This window comes from Syngnathus acus, chromosome 21, assembly GCF_901709675.1.
Source record: "Syngnathus acus chromosome 21, fSynAcu1.2, whole genome shotgun sequence".
NCBI classification, from domain to species: Eukaryota; Metazoa; Chordata; class Actinopteri; order Syngnathiformes; family Syngnathidae; genus Syngnathus; species Syngnathus acus.
In genome coordinates, this window is record NC_051105.1 from 233,250 (window position 1) to 255,081 (window position 21,832).

Consider the following 21,832-nt stretch of genomic DNA (forward strand, 5'->3'; position numbering starts at 1 on the left):
TGACAATCCACAAAAAAACGGAGCAATAATTCCTTCGCTCTATTTACTGTCATTGTGACTTGTTCCTGTTCACAGAGCCGCCGTCTTTCGCGGTTCCGCCGCAGCCGGTCGAGGCGACGCCGGGCTCGGACGTTATCTTCTCGGCCATCGTAAAGGGCAGCGTCCCCCTCAGGGTGAAGTGGTTCAGGGGTGCCAAGGAGCTGGAGGCCGGGCGGGACTGCGACTTCTCGCTGAAGGACAACCAGGTCCTCATGCAGCTCTCCCGGGTGGATAGGAGTCACGCCGGAGAGTACACGTGCCAGGTCATCAACGACGTGGGCAAGGACAGCTGCCCCGTCAACCTGCTGCTCAAAGGTTAGGGCCCGTCTGTCTATTTTGGTTCACCTTACATCTGATCGTGGGTCACCGGGTTGTGACTGACACCCGCCATTCGCCGACGTGCCTCTTCCAGAGCCAGCTTTGTTCGTGAAGAAGCTGAAGGATGTGTCTGTGGAGAAAGGTAAACCTCTGAGGCTGGAGTGTACGTACTCAGGGACGCCCGAGATCTCGGTGAGCTGGTTCAAGGACGAGCAACCGGTGTTTGCGTCGTACAAATACAACCTGAGCACTACGGAGAGCGCTTGCATCCTGGAATGTCTGAGCACAGACGACAAGGATGCCGCCGGAAAGTACACCTGCCGCGTGGCCAACGATGCCGGCAAAGATGAATGCGAGGCCACCGTCACCGTCCTGGGTGAGTGCACGAATTCTCAAATTTTTATTGTCCAGCCAGTTTTCCCGGAGAAAACCCACCCGTACCCTGGGACTCCAGAGCCCCCAAATTGGAGGATCCACAGTACAGGCACAAGGGTTTTGACTTTGTCGCCACCTTTGTCTCCTTCCTGCAGAGCCGCCGTACTTCCTGGAGCCCCTGGAGTCCATGGAGGTCACGTCCGGTGACCCCGTCTGCCTCAAATGTCACGTGGCGGGCACCCCCGAGATCAAAGTGTCCTGGTTTAAGGGCGATGGCAAAGTGCGCTCCAGCGCCGCCTGCAGACTGGAGTACAGCAAAGGCGTGGCCTGCCTCAAACTCAGCAAAGCCACCAAGGTCGATATGGGCGAGTACACCTGCAAGGCCGAGAGCAAGATCGGGATGGCCGCCTCCACGTGTCGCCTCAGCGTGCAAGGTCAGGACTGATGCTCCTCAAACAAATACCACCAATCAGAAAGGGCCATCTCTGTGATTTAGTACTTCTCAGAAGTTACATCAATACTTTTCAATCTTTTCAAATACTACAACGGGTGTGTCTTCGCTGACTGATGCTCCTCTTCCTTCCTCAGAGGCTAAGACTCCGCCGAGCTTCCCCAAGAAGATCGTGAGCCTCCAGCAAACCTTGGGATCTACGGTCTGTTTCGAGTGCCGCGTGGCCGGCTCATCCCCTCTGGACGTTGCTTGGCTGAAGGATGGCGAGCCGGTGCGGGACGAGGATGACTTTACGGTGCTCTACCATGACAACACAGCCACGCTTACCATTAACCGCAGCCATATGAGGCACGCCGGGGAATACGCCTGCGTGGCCACCAACAGTGTTGGCTCCGCATCGTGCAGAGCTAAGCTCACCCTGCAAGGTCAGTGCCAGGAAATATCTTAAAAAAAAACAAAAAACAAGTACCAGTTCAAATCCTCTCTCCGCAGAGCCGCGGTATCCACCAGTCTTTGACAGGAAGTTGTCGGCGACGCAGGCTGTGATGGTGGGTGATGGCGTAGAGCTGGAGTGTCACCTGATTGGCTCGACACCCATGAAGGTGACCTGGTCTAAGGACCACAAGGACATCCGGAGTGGCGGGAACTACAGGATCCGCATGGAGGATAACACCGCCCAGCTCATTATCCTCAAGACCGACAAAGCAGACACGGGAAGATACTCCTGCCATGCTGCCAACGATGTCGGGAAGGACTCCTGCTTCTGTGATGTCACAGTCAAAGGTGTTTGTCATTGTGTGATGTCTCTCTGGTCTTTGTATCCCCAAACCCCTTGTCCTTGTGTTTCTGGTCCCAGCCCCCTTCATCTCCATCTCATCCCATCATATTTTTTTTATTATTATTTTTTTTATCCCATTCTCCGGGTATTGCTATTGAAGCCCCCTGATCTTCATGTCCAACCCACGCTTGTCTTTGTGTGTATCAGCCACTTTGTCGTTCAGTCCTGCTCCCCTTGTCTGTATGTCTCAAAATCTGGTAATTTTGTCCCTTAGAGCTGTTTGTGTCTACCCCCCTCGGTCTTTGCGTCACATCCCTCAGGTCTTTGTGTCAATCCCTGTGTTTTTTTCCCCCCTGATCTTTGCAGTCCCTCTTGTCCTGGCCCCCCGGCCGTTGTATCTTGATTCAGTTGTCTTTGCATCTCGTCGCCCTGGGCTTGCTGTTCTATCCCACACCCCTGGTCTTTTTTCTTACCTCCATAGTCTTTGTATTCTTCTGCCGTAGTCTGTGCACGGTCCTAAACTTTGTGTCATGCCATCTTGGACTTTGCATTCTGCACCCCTGGTCTTTGTGGCTCACCCCTCTGGTCTCATTTTGTCTCGTCTCATCCCTCTGATTTTAATCTCCACGGGTGTTCTTGTCTTATCCCTAGAGCGTAAGAACCCTCCAATATTCACCAAAAAGCCATCTGAGGAATTGGAGGACACTGAGGGTCGCCTGGTCAAGATGGAGGCTCGGGTGTCTGGATCCCAGCCCATGTCCGTCCTTTGGCTTAAGGACGGCGCCGGCATCTCAGACTCTGACGATTACGACTTGAGCTTTAAGAGCAACGTGGCTGTGCTATGCATCAAGAAGAGCCGACGTGAGCACAGCGGAAAATATAGCTGCCAAGCGACCAATGAGGCAGGAAAGGCGGAGTGTGGCGTCACCCTTAAAATCTCAGGTCAGTTAGCCCTCGCCACAAAAAATAGGACATGTTACCAGCAGTGTCATTGATATGTTTGTTAGCATGTTACATAACATTGCTCATGTTTTACTACCAATATGCTTCCCCTTTGAGTAGACCAGGGGTGGGCAATTCCGGTCCTCGAGGGCCGGTGTCCTGCATGTTTTATAGGTCTCCCTGCTGCAACACACCCGATTCAAATGATCAGGATTCTTACCCAGCTTCTGCCGACCTTGCTAATTATCTGACCATTTGAATCAGGTGTGTTGCAACAGGGTGACATAGAAAACATGCAGGACACCGGCCCTCGAGGACCGGAATTGCCCACCCCTGGAGTAGACTGTGAGCGGCCAGTAGTTAGCAGCAAGCAGGCCTGCAATCCTGGTTTGGCCAATTAGTAGGACTAACGATCCTGGTATGGGAGTAGTTTTTTAGGCTGCTTAATCGCATGGCAAATGATTGAGCGTTGTTGGCATTAATAGCTAATAAAATGTGTTGGCTAGCACTCCAGCTAATGTGTACGCCCTTACGCCCCCCACCGTCCCTCGCAGAGGGAAAGTCCGCCCCAGTGTTTGACGTACCACTGAAGGCCATGTCCGTGTCTGAGGGAGAGCGTCTGAGTCTGCGCTGCCACGTCCGCGGCTCACCTCCTCTCCGGATCCAATGGATGAAAGACCGAAAAGAAGTGGCGCCGTCCGCGACCTGTCGCGTCACCTTCTCAGACGGGACGGCCTGCTTAGAGATCGGCGCGGCGACCCGTCATGACGCCGGCGACTACATCTGCAAGGCTACTAATGACGCTGGCAGCGAGCTGTGCCGCGCTAAAGTCACCGTCAAGGGTAAAAGAAAAAATGAAAAGCTTCAAAGAAATACTCAGTAGATAATTGCAATCTCTGTTGGACAACACGAGCAAGTCACCGACCGTCAAGGATAGTAGACAGAGCCTCCAGCAACCCATTGTCACTCTTGTCTGGTCTTAATATTTATCTTGTCGATTTTGTCGTTGAAGAAAAAGAAGCCGCGCCTACTGACCTGGCCGCTGAGGTTGCTGCCACCAAGAAGCTGGATCAGCTCTTCTTCATCCAGGAGCCCAAGGGCATGCACGTCACTGAGAGTGAGACACCCGTCCCCATCCCTCCCCCCTCACCAACATTTTCTTCCTCTCTCAGGGCCAGGACATTGCAAGAGACTGGATTTTTGTGTTTGGTTTTATTTTAAATTACGGTTAGGGAACTTGGAAAAATCCCTGGGGAGGTTTGGTCTATCCCGTGCTTGGTCAATAAGTATCACGGCTTGTGATTGGCCGACACAAAGTTTGAGATCTACCGATCGATTGCGATGGGGTTTACAACCTAGAAAATATAACAATACCCTACACCAGGGGTGGCCAACCCGCGGCTCGCGAGCCGCATGCGGCTCTTTGCTGGGTTTCATGCGGCTCCTTTACGTTCGGCTCGCGAGCCGCATGCGGCTCCTTGCCGGGTTTCATGCGGCTCCTTTACGTTCATATCAACATTTGTGGGTTTATTTGTTTGTTTGTTTTTGTGCGTGTTCGCTTCGCTTGAGTTCAATATGGTATTTTCGTCAAACGCTGCGTGTTCGCTTCGCTTGAGTTCAATATGGTATTTTCGTCAAACGCGCATGCGCATGAGGTGAAATCCCGCAAAGGAGGAGGGGCAAACCCATTCGGGGGGGGGGGATGTGGCTCTTTGCGGTACACAGTAAAAAAATGTGGCTCTTAGTCTCTGACTGGTTGGCCACCCCTGCCCTACACCTTGCGCCATACAAATAACACAATAACTTAACACTGAGACCGCATCGCAAAGATCAGCACTTGCAGATGCACCATCAACAGCGCAAGACTTACAGTCAAGCACAGTCATGACAAGAACCTTCCTGAACCTAATGGATTCGAAATAATCCAGAGACCCTACGGTGTCACTTGCAGAGGGCACGGCCACCTTCATTGCCAAGGTGGGCGGGGAGCCCATCCCCAGCGTCAAGTGGATGAAGGGCAAGTGGAGGCAGCTGACCCAGGGTGGCCGCATCTCCATCGAGCAGAAGGGTCAGGAGTCCAAACTGGAGATCCGGGAGGTGACCAAGTCTGATTCGGGCCAGTACCGCTGCGTGGCCTCCAACAAGCACGGCGAGATCGAGTGCCCCGCCGACCTCCACGTAGATGAGAAAAAGACGGCCGCCCAGCTCGAGGGAGACCTGAGAGCTAAGCTCAAGAAGTCAGTCCGTGGGCTGGCGGTGGCGCAGCAGCCCCCACCTCTTCAAATAATGCCAGTGCTTCAACTCGAATCTTCTTTGCCTTTTCAGAACGCCGTCCAAGCAGAAGAGTCCCGAGGCGGAGCAGGACATTGACATTGTCGAGCTGCTGAGAAACGTGGACCCCAAGGAGTACGAGAAATATGCCCGCATGTACGGCATCACCGACTACCGGGGTCTCCTCCAGGCCATTGAGCAGCTCAAGCAAGAGAAGGCTGAAGAAACTGGTCGACAAGTAAGATAGGTCTCCTGTGTGCCGTCATTGGCGGCTCGGTCCGCGCAGAAGTGCTAATTGCGGCCCCTGTGCTTGACAGGAAATTGAGCGTGGACCCAGGGAGGACGAGGACATGGCCAGGCTGGTGGCCGACCTGCAGAAGAGGATGGAGCGCACAGAGGTCGGCAAACGTGTCTCAGTTGAAGGCTCCAAATGTCTTGTTTGTCTCGGAGAAGCACTTTAAGAAGCCACTTCCCGAAGGATATCTGTGCTCAGTCCATAGTTCCCAAACCTATGTCTTAAACGTCTTCTTGTCCGTCCCTTAGCCCGTAACCGTGGTGAAAGACATCTGCGACCAGTCTGTTCTCGTTGACGAGGAGGCTCTGTTTGAATGTGAGGTGAAAATCAACTACCCCGAAATCATGCTGTCCTGGTACAAGGGCACCCAGAAATTGGACACCGACGACAAGTACCACATCAGCGTGAGTGGAGAGTGCCACCTGCTGAAAATTAAGGGGTGCCAACTCGCAGACCAGGGCAACTACCGGGTGGTGTGCGGACCTCATATTTCCAGCGCCAAGCTCAACGTCACTGGTTAGTTTTGCAAAACATCATTATTACCAGTAGGCCAGATGGTCAGTCCTGGCAACAGCTCACAGTCCATGTAGCCCATTGCTCATAGGATGTAGTCCACTGTTCATATTCCTACAGTGTATACAGCTTAATCCACAGACCATAGTCAATAGTGCCTAGTCAATAGGCCAAAGTCCATTTATCATAGTCCAAAGTACATGGCCTACAGCTACAGAGCTTATTCAGAGACACAGTCCATCGTACATGCTCTGTTGCCACAGTTCATGTTAATAGTCCATCGTCTGGGGTTGTAGTTCGTAGTACTGACCCAAGCTTCCATGTTCTTGACTCTTCCAGAGGTTGTGGTGGAGACACACCTTCAGGACATGTCGGGGAAGGAAGGCCAGTCATGTACGTTGACTTGTCAGTTGTCCATCCCCAATGTGGAAGTGCAGTGGTTTAAGAATGGCCAGCTGTTAGACACCAAGGGTGGCAGGTTCAAGTACGAAGTCAAACACAAGCTGCAGAAGCTTCATATCAAAGACTTGAAGCCCGAAGACCAGGGCCGGTACACCTGCAGGTACCTGAACCTGCAGTCCTCTTCGGACCTTTGGGTGGAAGGTTGGTACCTAGTCCAAAAACCTTCTGAATGATCCTTCACTAACCTCTTCTGACCCCACCATCATCATCATCATCATCATCATCATCATCATCATCATCATCACCATCATCATCGTCTCCATGACTAATCCCAAACTTGTTCTTCTCATTGACTTCTCGACTTCCTGGGGAAGGTCTCCTTCCTCCTTAACTGGTCATCTCGCGCTCATATCACCCACCCCCTTGCTTGTCCCCCTTCTTGGACTCTTGGTCAGTTGTCACCCTAACATCGGTCCCTACTACACCCTTAAGACTGCTGGGTTGAAAATTGGACTAAACCAGGAAGTTGGGTCAATTTGACCATTGTATGACCAACGCAACGATTTGTTGGTTTTTTTTGTGTAAAACAACCCAAGAAGTCGTGGGTCGCTCCAATTTATGATCCAAGTTGGGTTATTTTGAAGGGTGTTGAGTCACCTGGAATCTGTCAGTCTACCACCCGCTCCAGTGCTGCTCCCCTGCTAACCTCTCACAAAACATTCTCATCATCTCATCTCCTCGTTTGGACTCCTAACAGGGGTACCTTGAGCCGTCCCAACCCTGCGTGGCTGTTGTGTACTTTTTCAGTCTGCCACCCTAACAGCGCTCCCCTCCAACACTCCAGCCATCCCTCCTCTGTCATTGACTCACACTCGGCACTCCCAACATTTTCGTTCTCATCTTGTTCCTCTCTTGGAGTGCGTCTCTCTGCCATCTTAACGACATCCCTCCTAACTCTCCTGTCGTGCCAGCCTCTCTCACAGAGCATCACCCAAATGACAGCCAGTGCAGATGTTGTCGCCCGCCGGGCCTGGCACCACCTTCTCACCCGACGCCGTCCGTCTTTGTCTATTGTAGCTGAGCAAATTCATTTCACCAAGCGCATCCACAACGTGGAGGTGAACGAGCGTCAGGCTGCCACCTTTGAGTGCGAGGTGTCCTTCGACAACGCGGTGGTGTCCTGGTACAAGGACACCTGGGAGCTGAGAGAAAGCCCCAAGTACAACTTCCGCAGTGAGGGCCGGAGACATTTCATGGTCATCCGAAATGTGAGCGTGGAGGATGAAGGTGCGTAGTCGCGCGCTGGCCCGGCTCCCCCATTTGGGCATATCGGACTGTTTGTCGTGAGCGCCGACCCGTGACTTCTCTCACGTAGGCGTGTACTCGGTGATTGTGAGGTTGGAGCCCCGGGGCGAAGCTAAGAGCAGCGCCGAGCTCTATTTGTCTGGCAAAGGTACCACCTTGAATCACCCTTGGATTGACACTCTTGTTGGGCTTAACATCATCGTCTTCTTCTTCTTCTTCTTCTTCTTCTTCTTCGCCCCTCCTTTTTCACAGAGATCCAATTAGCCACGGTTCCCTTTGGTAAGTACTTTCCTTTTCCAACACCGCACCCTGGTCTTTAGCCGTCTTTCACAGTTGATCCAAGGACTCAATCGAATAGCCTACATGTTGAAGTCACGAGAGCCGTGTTAGCCGCAACGACGGTTAGCGGCTCGGCTCCCCAGCGGTTGACATGCGCTGACCGTTGAGTCCGAGCGGGATTGCCTCACGCTGCGGGAGGCGAACCTGAGCTCAGTTTGGGGGATGGACGCAAGCTTGTCATGACTGATAATGACATGATTTGTTCATGCTGTCAGCGCACGGCCGTTCAAAAGTTTAGGGTCACTAAGAAATGTTCTTATTTTGAAAGAAATCACTATTTTCCAACGAGGATAACGTGAAGCTAATCAGGAATATTGTTGCTGTGGTAAATGACTATTCTAGCTGCAAATGCAATATCTACGTAGACCCATTTGCAGCAGCCATCCCTCCCTCCCTCCAGTGTTCTAATGCTCCATTGTGTTTGCTAATTGCGGTAGAAGGCTAATGAATGATTAGAAAAACCTAGAAAACACTTTTGCAATTATGTTAGTTTTCATGGAGATTGTCTGGGTTGTCCCAAACTTTTGAACGGTCGTGTAATTGGCCAATGAATCCTCTCTGAACACGCAATGCAGGTACTGATAATGAAGGAACGAATTTTTGTGTAGATGTGCAAGACGTTCCTGTGGAGAAGCCTGAAGCACCTTCATCGGTGGACGTCGAAGGTAAGACTGAAAACCGTATTTGCATATTTGTGACCCGCTCTGGCTGAGGAGTCCTTATGTCGCAAGGGCTATTTTTGCGTTATGGACAACAACAGACCTGATGTGGGAACCGTTTGATGTCGGGCCGCTCGGATGGCGTCCTGACCCGCTATTTGAAAGCTGCATCTCTACTCGTGAGAGACATGCCTCCCAAATTTCACGGTGCTAACTAAAAGTGACGTCCAGTGATGAATTATAACACAACTTGAAATAGTGGTCACCATTTTAGTTTTTGTTGCGGAGGACCCACCCGCAGTTTGTCAGAAATCTGTCGTTTTTGGTTATCACCTTTTGTTTGGTGACTTAGGTGACAAGAGGGTCTTCCTGCCTTTTGGCCCCTGGTCCTTCCATTTTGTGCCCTTGATGTGTCCCCTCTGGATTTCAAAATGAACCTTTCAAAATGTGTCTCCTGCAGTTAGTGTCCAAGAGGCAGTGGAAAGACAGAAAGTGGAAGTGAGAGAGGAAGTGCTTTCCAAAGGTACCACAAACTTCCAAGAAGACCCACTCGTGTCTTCTTTGATGTCTTCTGGCTGACTTGATTAAATGTTCCTATTTTCCAAGTGGCCAAAGTCCGGGAGGAACAGGAAGTGGAGCTGGCAGCAGAGGAGGAAGAAGCAGTGCGCCTGCAAGGTGAGACGATCTACGCGTCCGATGGGTGGGTTTAGCATTGACACCAGGCGACTGACGGAAGTGTTCATGTCGCAGTGACCAAAGTGGCAGAAGAAGTTCGAATGGAGAAGAAGAAGAAGAAAGTCGTCAGCCCGGTCGAAGGTAGTTTGTTCCCTTTGATGATGACTTTGTGATCAGTCGCTAATGTGGTGCTTAAATGTCTCGAAAGAAGCCGAGGCAGTCGCAGAGCCCCCGACACCAAAGAAGCCGGAGCCAAAGAAAGGTACCTGTCCCTGCTTCCGGTTGCCTCTCACCTCTTGTTATTCTTTGCCCTCTTTGTATGTCGCTAACATCTCTGAGCCCTTCTGTGCTAATTTCTGTGTTGCCTACCCTCAAGACGAGCCCAAGCCTCCAGCACTGGCAGAGTCTAAAAAGGTTCCACCTGAAGTCGAACCGGTGGTGAAGCCTGAGCTGGAGCCCGAGCCCAAAGTCAAGCAAGTGGCAAAGCCCGAGCAGGAGCCTAAAGTCAAGCAGGTGGCAAAGCCTGAGCCCGAGCCCGAACCAAAGCTTAAAGTCAAACCGGCGGTGAAGCCCAAAGCGGAGCCTGAGCCCGAGCCTGAACTAAAGCTTAAACTCAAACCGGCGGTGAAGCCCAAACCGGAGCCTGAGCCTGAGCCCGAGCCGGCGCCCAAACTCAAGCCAGTGGTGAAGCCCAAGCAGGAGCTCGAGCCGGAGTCCAAGGTCAAACTGGCAGAGCCCAAACTCAAGCCGGTTGCAAAGCCTGAGCCAGAGCCAGAGCCCAAACTCAAGCCGGTTGCAAAGCCTGAGCCAGAGCCCAAACTCAAGCCGGTTGCAAAGCCTGAGCCAGAACCGGAGGGCAAGCCTGTGCTGTTGAAAAAGCCGACCGCACCGTCACCCAAAGGTACTTTCTGCCTTCTTCTCTGGACGTTCTTTGTGCATGTGTTTGTCTGTGTGTTCGTTTCTTGGAGCGAAAGCTCATCTTTGAGTGTCAAACGTGTCACTTTAAGTCTCCGAGGAGCCAAAACCAGAACCTGTTCAGATCAAGTCCAAACCTGAAGTGCCAAAAGCAGAGCCAGTGGTGGTGCCCGAACCAGCGCCTGTAGCGGTATCTAAACCAGCCAAAGCAGAGCCTGTCGTGGAGCCCAAAGCACTCGCACCAGTGCCTGCGGTAGAAACTGGACCTCCTAAACCTGAGCCTGTAGTGGCATCCAAACCAGAGCCCGTGGAGATACCTCAAGTGCCTAAAGTGAAGCCCGTGGAGGCACCAAAACCCTCCAAACTGGAGCCTGTGGTGAAAAAAGCTGAAGTAGCAGAGCCCACGGTGACCAAAGTAGAACCGCCAAAGGCCAAAGAACCAAGGGAACCTTCCACAAAAGGTAGACATCTTCCAGCCTTGGGCTGTCCCTTATCTTCTTGAATCACAAAGTGGTGAGAAGGTCTCAATTCTTTCATCAATTCGGTGTACTTATTGACTGAGATCTTGTCTCCAAGTGCCAGAGAAGCCAGCGAAGAAGGAGGCTGCTGCAGAGCTTCAGAAGCCCTCCAGAGAAGAAGAAACACTCAAGAAGGTCACCCGAGGTATCTGAAGCCCAAGCACCAATCTTATACTTTTCTTGACGTCATGTGTGGTTCATCATGTTGTCTTCTTCTTCACGTGGTTCTTCACGTGTAGTTCTTCAATTCTTCAACTCCATAGTTAGTCAGTCCTGTTGTTTGTCTGTTTGTTTTGCACGTGCGCTTCTTCACACCTTCATGTTGTCTGTTTTATAATTTGTTCTTCGTGCTTGCTCCCCCATCTGTGGTTCTGATTGTTCACCTGCGGCTCATCACATGAGAAACTTTCTTGGGTCTGGTAGTGTTGTTCCTCTGGCACAATTTGTTGATTCTTCACGTTCACGTGTGGCTCGTCATCCGTTCTTCACTCTTTGTTTCTTTTTCAACATGTCACATTTGGCTCCCAATGAATGTTTCCTCATGCTTTGTGTTTTTTCTTTTTGTGATTGTTGCTCTTCTTTTGTGCTTGTTTACTTCATGGATCTTCTACATGTGCGCTTCTTCACACATGTTCTGCTCCCGGTCATTTTGTGACGCTAATGGCTTTGGTATCCTTCCAAGTTCCTGTGGCAGAGAAGATAGTAAATGAACCGAAAGTGGCCAAGAGAGCTGAGACTGCTGCGCTTCCTCCCAAAGAAGAGCCGGCAGAACTACAAAGAGGTATTTGGATGTTTGTACTCACCTCTGTCACCAGAGCAGCAGCGGGCGCTGCAACTGCCCTCCGGGTCGAGCCGTCCCGTCCCGTCCCGTCTCGTCTTGTCTGTGCGCAAAGGCTTCTGTTTTGCACGCGTAACAACACCGTGTAAACTTTGTGTGCCCGAGCGGATTGTTCTGCTCTTTATGTCGTCTGCATGTTATTGTCTCAAAACTCTCCAAGCTGGGAAAGCTGACCTCTTGCTCCGAGACCGGCACGCGCCGCATGGACAACCTCAGAAGATGCCCTGTGAGGTTGTCGTTCCACCAGACTCTCTCCAGGAAACAACCCGGGAGAAAATACTAGAGAAAACCCCAGATAAAGCTGAGAATGGGCCAGAAAAGGTGGCAAAGATGCTTCCTGACAAGGCTGACAATATACCTGAGACGTTTGGTGATAAACTTCACAAAGTACCAGGAAAAAAGCTTGCTGGTGTACCAGAGAAAGAATCAGAGAGCCTTCACCATCAAGCTGAGAAAATAGCCCAGAAGATTCTTGGTGAGGCTGATGAAGTACCAGAGAAGTTGAATGGTAAACCCGATGCACTGCACGGGAAACTTTCTGGTACAGCTGAAAAAGTACCCGAGAGGCTTCTCGATACATGTGAAGAGAAAGTATCTGCGGCCATTCGTGATAAAGACCCAGACAAAGCATCTGAGAGGCTTCGCGATAAACCTGATAAAGAACTCGAGAAAGTCGCGGAAAACGAGGCAGGGACGCTTCTTAGTATGACCCGTGAAGCAGCGCCCAAGCTTCACCATACGCCTGATCAAGTGCCAAGGAAGCTTCCTGCTATACCAGAGAATGGAGCAAAGCTGCTTGGGAAGCCCCATGAAGTAGCGCTCAAAGTAGCAGGAAATCTCTTGGATAAAACTGATGAATTTCCAGGGCAGCATCCTGGTGTACCAGAGAGGCTTTGCCAGAAACCCCATCCTATCCCAGAAAAGCTTCATGATAAACCTGAGAACCGTCACGCAAAATGTCCCCATCAGCAACCTAAGAAAGTACAAGAGAAACTCCAAGATAAAGCTGAGAGGCCTCCCAAGAAAACACTTGAGAAAGCAGATGAAGTACCAGAGAAGCTTTACGAAGCTCCCGAGAAAGTACCGGACGAGCTTCCCGATAAACCGCGTGACACCGTCGCAGAGCGCCTTTCTGAAACGACAGGTGAGAAAGTACCAGAGAGGTTCCCTGTATCGGAGAAGCTCTCTGTTAAACCGCGTGCCAAAGTGCCGCCGACAATTCTTGAGAAAATACCAGAGAAGCTTCGTGACAAACCACATGAGAAAATAACTGTACAGAAAGCCCCGGACAGGCGACACGACAAACCCGCAACACCGCCAGACAAGAGCCTACCGGAGAAGCCTCCTGATAGAGTACCGGAGAAGCTTCATTATAAACCCCGTGAGAACGTGCCCGAGAAACTTTCTGAGGAAACACGAGAAATAGTGGCAGTGAAGCTCGATGATAAGTCACTCCAGAAACTAGTAGTAACATTTCACGATAAACCTGACAAAATACCAGGGAAGCTTCCTGAGAAAATACCAGAGAAGCTTCCAGAGAAAATATCAGAGAAGCTTCCAGAGAAAATATCAGAGAAGCTTCCTGAGAAAATACCAGAGAAGCTTCCTGAGAAAATACCAGAGAAGCCTCCTGAGCAAATACCAGAGACGCTTCCTGAGGAAAGACCAAAGAAGCCTCCTGAGCAAATACCAGAGAAGCTTCCTGAGCAAATACCAGAGGAACTTCCTAAGAAAATACCAGAGAAGCCTCCTGAGCAAATACCAGAGAAGCTTCCTGAGGAAATACCAGAGAAGCCTCCTGAGACAATACCAGAGAAGCTTCCTGAGAAAATACCAGAGAAGCCTTCTGAGAAAATACCACAGAAGCCTCCTGAGCAAATACCAGAGAAGCTTCCTGAGAAAATACCAGAGCAGCTTCCTGAGAAAATACCAGAGAAGCCTCCTAAGAAAATACCAGAGAAGCTTCCTGGGAAAATAACAGAGAAGCTTCCTGACAAAATACCAGCGAAGCCTTCTGAGAAAATACCACTGAAGCCTCCTGAGCAAATACCAGAGAAGCTTCCTGAGCAAATACCAGAGCAGCTTCCTGAGAAAATACTAGAGAAGCTTCCTGAGAAAATACCAGAGAAGCCTCCTAAGAAAATACCGGGGAAACCCCCTAAGAAGATACCAGAGAAGCTTCCTGAGAAAATAACAGAGAAGCTTCCTGAGAAAATAACAGAGAAGCTTCCTGAGAAAATACCAGAGAAGCTTCCTGAGAAAATACCAGAGAAGCTTCCTGAGAAAATACCAGAGAAGCCTCCTAAGAAAATACCGGGGAAGCCTCCTGAGAAAATACCAGAGAAGCTTCCTGAGAGAATACCACAGAAGCCTCCTGAGCAAATACCAGAGAAGCTTCCTGGGGAAATACCAGAGAAGCTTCCTGAAACAATACTAGAGAGGTTTCCTGATAAAATACCAGAGAAGCTTCCTGAAACAATACGAGAGAAGTTTCCTGATGAATCTGAGACGATACTACAGGAGCTTCATGACAAACCAGAGAAACATGAAAAAACAGCAGATGTAGCAGACAAACTTCCGCAAGTTTATAAGCCCGCAAATGTATCAGAGGATGTACCAGAGCAACATCTTGATAGACCTCAGGAAGTACCTGATCAGAAACTTACTGAAAAAGCCCAGCAAGTAGCAGTTGGACCCGCTAGCAGAGTAGCAGAAACACTTCCCGATAACACTCAGCAAGTACCAAGGAAACATACGGATAAAGTGCCAGAGAAACTTCCCGATAAACCTCAGAAAGCACCACGGAAGCTTCCTGAGAAAGTAGCAGAGAAGCTTCCTGCTCAAAACCACGAGGGAATACCAGAGGAGATGTCTGAGAAAAAGCCAACCCAGAAAAAGGTGGAAGAAGTCCTGGTTGAAAAGGACAGCGAGAAGCTTCCACAAAAGGTGCTAGAGAACAGAGTTGTTGAACAAAAGCCTGTTCAGGCTCCCCAGAGAGCATCTCAAGATGCCAGGGTTCCTCTCTCGACACCTGAGAAGGAGCCAATCTTCTCAGGGCTTGAAGTAGCAGCAGATTCTGCCACAGGTACAGGGGAGACAAAACCGTCTTGTTTTCTTCTTCATCATCTTCCTCCTTGGTCTTGCATGCACATTTTGAAGAACTGCCGTGTGTTGGGCTCTTTGAACAGCTCTTGCAGTCCCACCTCTCGTTTGTGCCCGCTTGTTTGTCTAATTGACTGTCTCATCTCTTCTTTTTCTTCTGCTCGGCAAACGTCTCGGATGACAAAGTTGAAGATTTAGAAACTCAGAAGGTTGTCAAGATGCCAACTTTGGTGATTGAACCAGAGGAGAAAGTGTCTCTCCTAGAAAAAGGTACCGGTACCAGCAGAGAGACCGCTTCAAAGCAGCCCTCCAAGCATCTAACGTCTTGTTTTTGTCCTCGTCTCACACTCGATTGTCTTTGTGTTTTGTCGTCACTTCTTGGCGCCGCCATATGACGCCTCTTGGTGCCTCAGCGAGGCCAAGCGGGCTTGAGCAGCCACAGGAGATGCCTCACGCCGCAGAGACGGCCTTTCTCATCGAGGAAGCTTGCTCTTACGAGGCCGAGCCACGAGACCGCGCCCGAGTCTCGGAGCAGAAGGCCTTGTGCCCGCCGGGGCACGTGAAGATTTCCTTGACGGAGACCCGCCTGAAACATTCTGAGCGTAGAGGCGAGATGTCTGCGACTGATGGTAAGGAGACTGCTGCCATAGCGGAGAAACCGCAAGAGCTTGAGAATGAGCGGGCCACCAACCAAGAAGTTAGCAACCAAAGAAAACACCAGAAGCGTGTGGTGGCAGTCAAGAAAGAAAGCCAGGATATCATCTGGAGAGAATCCGAGGAGGTCTCCAGGGTGAAACTGGAAGCGGCCCACAAAGACCAGATTGCGTCTCTAGCGCGAGACAAAAGAAGCCGCAGTCCGGAAGAGCTAGGATCAGACAAAGCTGAAGCCAAAGATGAACGTTCAGCAGGACGTCACCGGGGAGCCGAGAAAAAGCAAGAAGAGAGTCCTCGACCGATTGAAGGGCCGACGAAAGCAGAAGCAGAGGTCTCGGGGTCCGAGATCCCGTCTCGGCAAGCCCTCCGTCGTGGCCACAGCCCAAAGGAAGACTCCGGGCTTCAGATTCAAAGGTTAAGAAGAAGCCAAGAGCAAGAAGACGCAGCTGCTGCCAGAGGTACACCCGGGGGATATCAACTGAAGTCTCACCCGCATCTCTCTTTTTCTCCCATTCTTTTTTTCCTCTGAATTTTAACCTCTTGCGTTTTGTTAAAGAAGCTGACAGGTTCTCCGCCATTGAGAAGTTGGAGAAAGAAAGCCAGAGAGGTAGAGCAGCAGCGCGTCTGCCCTCGTAGCTTTTCTGTACCCTTTAACTGAGATGTCTGTCTGTCTATCTGTCTGTCTGTTGTCTGCTCCTAATCTCTTGGCGCCGCCTAATGGCGCTTTCGCGTCACCATTCCCGCCACTTAAGCGTCTGAGGGAGGAAAGCAAAGGAGCGGGTTCCTGTCCGGGGAAGCCTTGGACATCCGGGCAGAAGAGCACATTGAGCAGATTGAAGCGATCTCGAAAGCCAGGGCATGGAAATCTGTTACTGACGGTTCCGAGAGCTCGGGCCTTCAAACAACGTACAGCCAGGGTTCAGGAGTCAGGTTTGAGATGAAAACTTCACAGGCAACCAGTGTGACAGGCACAATCAGACAAGACAAGCCCAAAGTTGAAGCGACCGAGGTAGCCGTGAGGCAAGATGTGAACGAGACAGTCAGCGACACGCAGTTAGATGACGAACCTCAGAAATGGAGCAGGTGCAGTCCTGAAAAGGAGGCAAAGCAAGGAACTGGCCGTGATGTTTTATCAGAAGAAAGTATTCAAGTTGCAGACCGTCAGTCTCAAAAAGTTCCAAAACAGGCTGAACATGGAGAAGAGAACAGGGAGAGCTCAGAAGGACCTGAGAGGACGTTAGTCGCGTTCAACCATCTCGTAGTATCCACGGCGGGGGGCTTAGAAGATGCCAGCATGAAGTTCACAGCCGCTGTAAAGGAAGTGCAGCAGAACCAAGTTACGTTGGAGATGTTTCACCATGACAAAATCCAGGATGAGTTAACTCAACCAAAGGTTAGCACGAGTGACTCCTGTAAGTTAATGGCTGGCGTGTCAAGTAAAGCTCTTGAAAGACAGACAATATTAAGCAAACACCAGGAGGAACCCACCTCAGAAGCACAGCAGCTAAACATCAGTCTTCCTCATACTACAGATGTGATTGCCCAGGAGGCAAAGTCCGCATTTCTCCACGTTCAACAGATTAAAGCATCGCCCCTCGTCGTGCTTGACCATTCAACACCCGAAAAAGCACCATCGGGTCTCTTGGCCGGCACGCTTGCAAGGAAACCCGCTTCTCGGGTCGAGTACCAAAGCAAAGCAGGGATTGAACCGGAGCTGTGTCAGTCAGCAGAGTCAGCAGTTCTCACAGATCCGACCGCCTGCCGGGAAGACTGTCGAGTGTCAGCTTCGAGTGATGTCGTCACCTCTAACCAGGCCCCCGTGGCAATGGCTCCAGGTGAAGAACGGAGTCTTGATGTTAAAAAGTCACACGAGTCTCAAGAGCTAACGGAAGAAGTTCTTCAGCCTCGAATACAAGAGTTGAAATCAGAACGACAAGAGGCCGATGGCGCTTTTGCGAAGCCACCTGCAGGAGAAGACCCTGAATCCGTTGTTGGCGCAAAAACGTCAGAGGAGTCTGCTGGACTGGAGATGTCTGAAGAGGTGGCCTCAATACTTGAGGAAGGAATACAAGCAGCTCAACATGTAGGAAGGAAACAAAGACAGGGACAACATGGAACAAAGAGCTTTGTTTCACCTAAAATAAGACCGAACCAAGTCTGTCCAGTTCCGCCAGAGCAAGAAGTCCCGACAGATAGAAGAATTGTGGAAGAAGGCCAAAACAGCCAACGGTGTTCCTCTGCAGAAACAAGAAGCTCCAAGAAATTCAAGGCTGATCTGAGTGTGGTCCAACTTAGGGGATCCCAGTCCCACAGAGTCCAAGAAGAGACCAAAGGTCTACTGGAAGGTAGAGCGGCTGTGACGGAGCTGGTGACTCCTCCATCTGGAGTTGTTCACGATGCAGGCATAAAATCAGAAGCTTTGCAGAGATTAACAAGACCTGCTGCCATTGGGAAGGAACTTCAGGCCAGCCGAGAAGAGAGAGAGGTTTTTGAAATGACACAAGATCTGGCGAGAGGGCCTGCTTCAGCTAAGATCGTAACAGTTGAAGACTACACAGGACATGAAAAAGAGAGAAAGGTAGTTGAGTTTGCGGAAAAGTCTCAAGATAGAACCAGAAAAGCGCTGACAAGTCCTTTACTCCTGACAACCGCTGAAGTCCAATCCACAGTGTTTCCAAAAATGCAAATGATAAAAATTGAGACACGAGAAGAGGCAGATGCTTCCAAATCAGTCAAGAACTCGGTAAGGAAGGTAGCTGCTGAGCCCTCACTCAAATTCAGATCCAAATCCCTGAAAGAGAAAAGACAAAGTTTAAGCAAAGCCAGACACATTTCTGTAGAAGATGTGTGTGCCGATGCCTCCATGGTTCAGGATCAACATGGTCATGTTTCAGAAAGACAACCCGAAAAAATGGACAGAAAACCTTCAACAGATGTGGAAGCTGCAGACAATCAAGCAGAAGTTCTCAAGTCCCAGGTCCCCCAAAGAGCACGAGGATATGAGCAAATTTCAGACATGGCCGAGGATCCTTTTGATTGTGCCACGACTTTCACTGAAGTAGCGGATGTTGCTAAGTTGATAGCTCAAATGTCACAGGAGGCTGACACAAAGGATTTACCCAGACATCAACAGGTGGAACAAAGAGTTCCAGACACACTCACAACGGACGGTCCTCAGAGTTTGACACAAGCAGAACTGATGGATGAATGTCAGCGAGAGATGATTAGAGAGGGAGGGACACCCAGCAGAGAGTGTCCTAATTTAGCAAAACCAGAGTGCAAGGAAAAGCAAGGAAAAGTTGATTCAGCAAAAGGTGAGATTAGTTTGATGGCCTCGGCCCAAGAACCTTCAGTAACAGATGAACCAGAGTCCCCGCAGGCCGAGGACAGCGACCAAAACGGGCTTTGGTCTCAAAATGTCCACAGAGGTATCAAGAGAAGCGTGTGGCGTGTCACGAGCACGTGTTTGTGTGACTTTGAACATGAGTCCAGCACGTCGGCCTCACGTCGGCAGTCACATTTTCTTCAGGCACCAACAGGCATTTCAATGCCGCCTCTTCTAAATCCACCACGTCTTGCATCCCACCCTGTTCTGAACCGTGCACATTAACCTCTTCGGTCTCTGTCTGTTTGTCTGTCTGTCTGTCTGTCTGTTTGTACATGTGCTTGTTGTCCTTGGCGTTGCCTGCACGGACGCTCTGACTGTCTTTTGATTTCCTTTCCAAGCTTCGGTGGAGGAGTTGCAACCGCCGGTCAAGGAACTGGCAGCCAAGCCTGCGGTTCCACCAAAAGGTAGCAACTTCTTTGAATGTCACTCTTGCGCACAATGTTGACAGCATTCTGAGGTCGACTCTGGTCAAGATGCAAATCTTTCTGTCGACCGTGTACTCAAAGATCGCCAAGCACCGACACCAGTTGAAGTCAAAACGCCAGATGAGGTTGAGCAGCTGCAAGAAGCACGGACCAAGCCAGGTAGCCAAGACGCAATGCTCCTGTGACGGCTCTTCAGTCCAAACACCTTCTCGACTCTTTTCACTGCAACATCTCCTTTTTTTCCCCCTTTTGATTTGTTTGTCAATTTTGAAGCGGTCAAGCCGCTTGTGAAGGCTGAAGATCCCACCGTGAAGGTTGTGGCAGAAGAAAAATCTGTGAAAGTGGCCCCCGTGACAGGTAGTTTGTCAGGCAGGGTCTTTGTTTTCTTGTTTACGACTCGATGCATCGTTGAGGTCTCGAATGCTTTTATCCAGGCCTGTAAGGTCCAACAATGTCCACAAAAAATATAACTGATAACAACCTTTTCAACCTTTAGATGAAACCAAGGGACCAGTTCAAGCACCGGCAGGAGTCAAGAAAGGTAGGAACGACGCTCCCGACGGCTTTACATCATGACACATTCACTTGTTTCTACTCGGTCTTTGTGTCTCGAGTCTATTGTCTGATGTGTTGTTTGTCTGTATCGGTTTCTGGTAACTTGAACCTGTGCTGCCTCAGAACCAGCTCGGCTAAAAAAAGGTAAAGTTCCCACGGAAGAGACAGGGACATTTGAGCTCCCGACTCTCAGGAAAGCCACTCCGGTCTCGAGGGAAGAGGTGGAGCAGGGGCTGGAAAAGGTCCAGCTCAAGAAGATTCCGTCGGTGTCACCTAAAGAGGCTGAGAAGGATCAGAAACTCGGAGAGGCCACCAGGACCACGCAAGTTGACATAATCCAGCTGGTGCATGAAGAGCGTGCAGTCGAGATGACGGTTACAAGCAGGAGTTCTGGAGAGGAGTGGACACCGAGAGACAAAGCAGAGGTGGAGAAAAAGCAGGAAATTCCAAAGCCAAAACAAGAATTAGAAAAAGAAGACCTTGAGCCTAAATGGAGCCGTCAAAAAGAAACTCCAAAAGATGACAGACCAGAGGAAGTGGTTTTGCGGAAGAAATCTGCCAAAACTACGAAGGAGGAAGCAGGCCCTCCTGCTGCTGCTGCCTTGAAAAAAGTGAAAAAACTGCCTTCCGATAAAGTGGAACAAGAAGTTGTCAAACTAAAACCCTTTGAGAAGCCGGTTCAAGCTGCCAATGAGCCGGAGAAAGCCAAAGACACACCAGACAGAGACACTGTGGCTTTCCAAAAGGGAGCCAGGCTTCCCAGGGAGACTGAGGCAGAGGAACCACAGAAGATCCCTCAGAAAGTACCAACAGAGGTAAAGGAGCCCTCGGCAAAGGTGCCAACGCGAGTACCCGAGGAAAAATTGGAGGAGGAGGAGGAAGAAGCTAAAGCGCCAGTAAAGGTAAAGAAAACCCCAACAAGGCAGCCCGAGCCAGCGCCAGAGAAGATGGCTCAGAAGCCGTTCTCTCGGCCTTCAAACCAAGCTATTGAACCAGAGAAGAAACCGTCAGCCGTTGAAGAGAAGGGGCCGACAGAGGACCGTGTAGTTCCTGTGGGTGAACCAGAAGTGAAAGTACCACTTGCTACACCAAAGAAACCTGAGACCCCTCAAGCGGAGGAGGGAAACCTGGAGAAGAAGAGAGACCCTGAGCCACTTCCAGCAAAGAAGACTCCCTCTCAAGTGCCATCTCCTTTGAAGAAACCCGATCAAGTTTCAGAGGAGCCTAAACCACTGAAGCTCAGGAAGGGAGTCACAGCCAAGGCCAAGGATCAGAAAGAAGTTGCTTTGACACCTGTGGAGCAAATCAAGAAAATTCAGCTGAAAAAGACACCATCGCCCAAAGTGGAGAAGAGCAAAGAAACCGAAGGGATTCCTGCTGCCTATAAACTCCGAAAAACTCCCAAAACAGTTTCACCCAAGGACTCCCCAGATGCAGCCACTCTTAAGAAAGGAGCCAAAACGCCCTCGCCCAAGGAAACGATTCCCCTGGTCAAGGAAATTTCTCCCGGAGCGGTCGAGATGAGAAAAGTAGCGACTCAGCCAGAAGAGGAGGTGTTTGAGGAGGACCTCAGGCTGGACGAGGAGGCGGAGCCAGAAGAGGAAGAGGCCTGGGGCTGGGAACTGGTTCCTGATGAAGACTGGGAAGGTGAAGGGGAGGAGGAGGAGCTGGGTGCTCTGGAGGTGCCGGGGGCGACCAGGAGAGGTGAGACGTCTGAGCCCCGGGACCACCTGTGACAGAGCCATCCTTCATGCACCGAATAATCTCAACTCATTGCCATGGTCATGTCTCCATCTTCACACCGCTCACCTGTGTTTGGTGGTCCTCAACCTCACTGGTTACGTTGTGATGTCATTCCCGTCCACTTGGGCATTGTCGTCGTCATCTTCATGTCATTCCTGTACTTTCTCTGATTAACGTAGCACGACACTCATTCACCCTCATTTCTCCACCTTCATTCCAATGACACTGTTTAAGAGCAGATGCTGTTTGCAAGCAGCTCATAGCTTTGTCTTTCTGAGCAGAGGGACAGCCGGCAGAGGAAGCAGGAAGGGCAAGAGGAAGAGGCCTCAAAC

At 50.5% G+C, this 21,832-nt stretch overlaps 1 protein-coding gene across 3 annotated transcripts in view; it reads left to right on the forward strand.

Annotated features, from left to right (window-relative positions):
* ttn.2 (titin, tandem duplicate 2) overlaps positions 1 to 21,832 on the forward strand; it is a 163,836-nt gene that overhangs the window by 48,415 nt on the left and 93,589 nt on the right. Inside the window, exons 68-101 of one of the 3 annotated variants that reach the window (XM_037239939.1) lie at positions 76 to 354; positions 452 to 733; positions 888 to 1,166; positions 1,321 to 1,608; positions 1,676 to 1,966; positions 2,613 to 2,903; positions 3,458 to 3,745; positions 3,916 to 4,020; positions 4,855 to 5,140; positions 5,229 to 5,412; positions 5,492 to 5,572; positions 5,718 to 5,985; positions 6,322 to 6,585; positions 7,462 to 7,671; positions 7,760 to 7,837; positions 7,942 to 7,968; positions 8,637 to 8,693; positions 9,148 to 9,210; positions 9,294 to 9,362; positions 9,438 to 9,503; positions 9,571 to 9,624; positions 9,739 to 10,263; positions 10,370 to 10,738; positions 10,854 to 10,940; positions 11,478 to 11,576; positions 14,922 to 15,005; positions 15,149 to 15,847; positions 15,946 to 15,996; positions 19,116 to 19,181; positions 19,284 to 19,361; positions 19,476 to 19,559; positions 19,699 to 19,743; positions 19,881 to 21,461; positions 21,782 to 21,832. In XM_037239939.1, coding sequence (XP_037095834.1) covers positions 76 to 354; positions 452 to 733; positions 888 to 1,166; positions 1,321 to 1,608; positions 1,676 to 1,966; positions 2,613 to 2,903; positions 3,458 to 3,745; positions 3,916 to 4,020; positions 4,855 to 5,140; positions 5,229 to 5,412; positions 5,492 to 5,572; positions 5,718 to 5,985; positions 6,322 to 6,585; positions 7,462 to 7,671; positions 7,760 to 7,837; positions 7,942 to 7,968; positions 8,637 to 8,693; positions 9,148 to 9,210; positions 9,294 to 9,362; positions 9,438 to 9,503; positions 9,571 to 9,624; positions 9,739 to 10,263; positions 10,370 to 10,738; positions 10,854 to 10,940; positions 11,478 to 11,576; positions 14,922 to 15,005; positions 15,149 to 15,847; positions 15,946 to 15,996; positions 19,116 to 19,181; positions 19,284 to 19,361; positions 19,476 to 19,559; positions 19,699 to 19,743; positions 19,881 to 21,461; positions 21,782 to 21,832 — 7,629 coding nt within the window. The remainder of the gene's footprint in view (positions 1 to 75; positions 355 to 451; positions 734 to 887; positions 1,167 to 1,320; positions 1,609 to 1,675; positions 1,967 to 2,612; positions 2,904 to 3,457; positions 3,746 to 3,915; positions 4,021 to 4,854; positions 5,141 to 5,228; positions 5,413 to 5,491; positions 5,573 to 5,717; positions 5,986 to 6,321; positions 6,586 to 7,461; positions 7,672 to 7,759; positions 7,838 to 7,941; positions 7,969 to 8,636; positions 8,694 to 9,147; positions 9,211 to 9,293; positions 9,363 to 9,437; positions 9,504 to 9,570; positions 9,625 to 9,738; positions 10,264 to 10,369; positions 10,739 to 10,853; positions 10,941 to 11,477; positions 11,577 to 14,921; positions 15,006 to 15,148; positions 15,848 to 15,945; positions 15,997 to 19,115; positions 19,182 to 19,283; positions 19,362 to 19,475; positions 19,560 to 19,698; positions 19,744 to 19,880; positions 21,462 to 21,781) is intronic. The other 2 variants (XM_037239941.1, XM_037239940.1) reach the window with 2 other exon arrangements.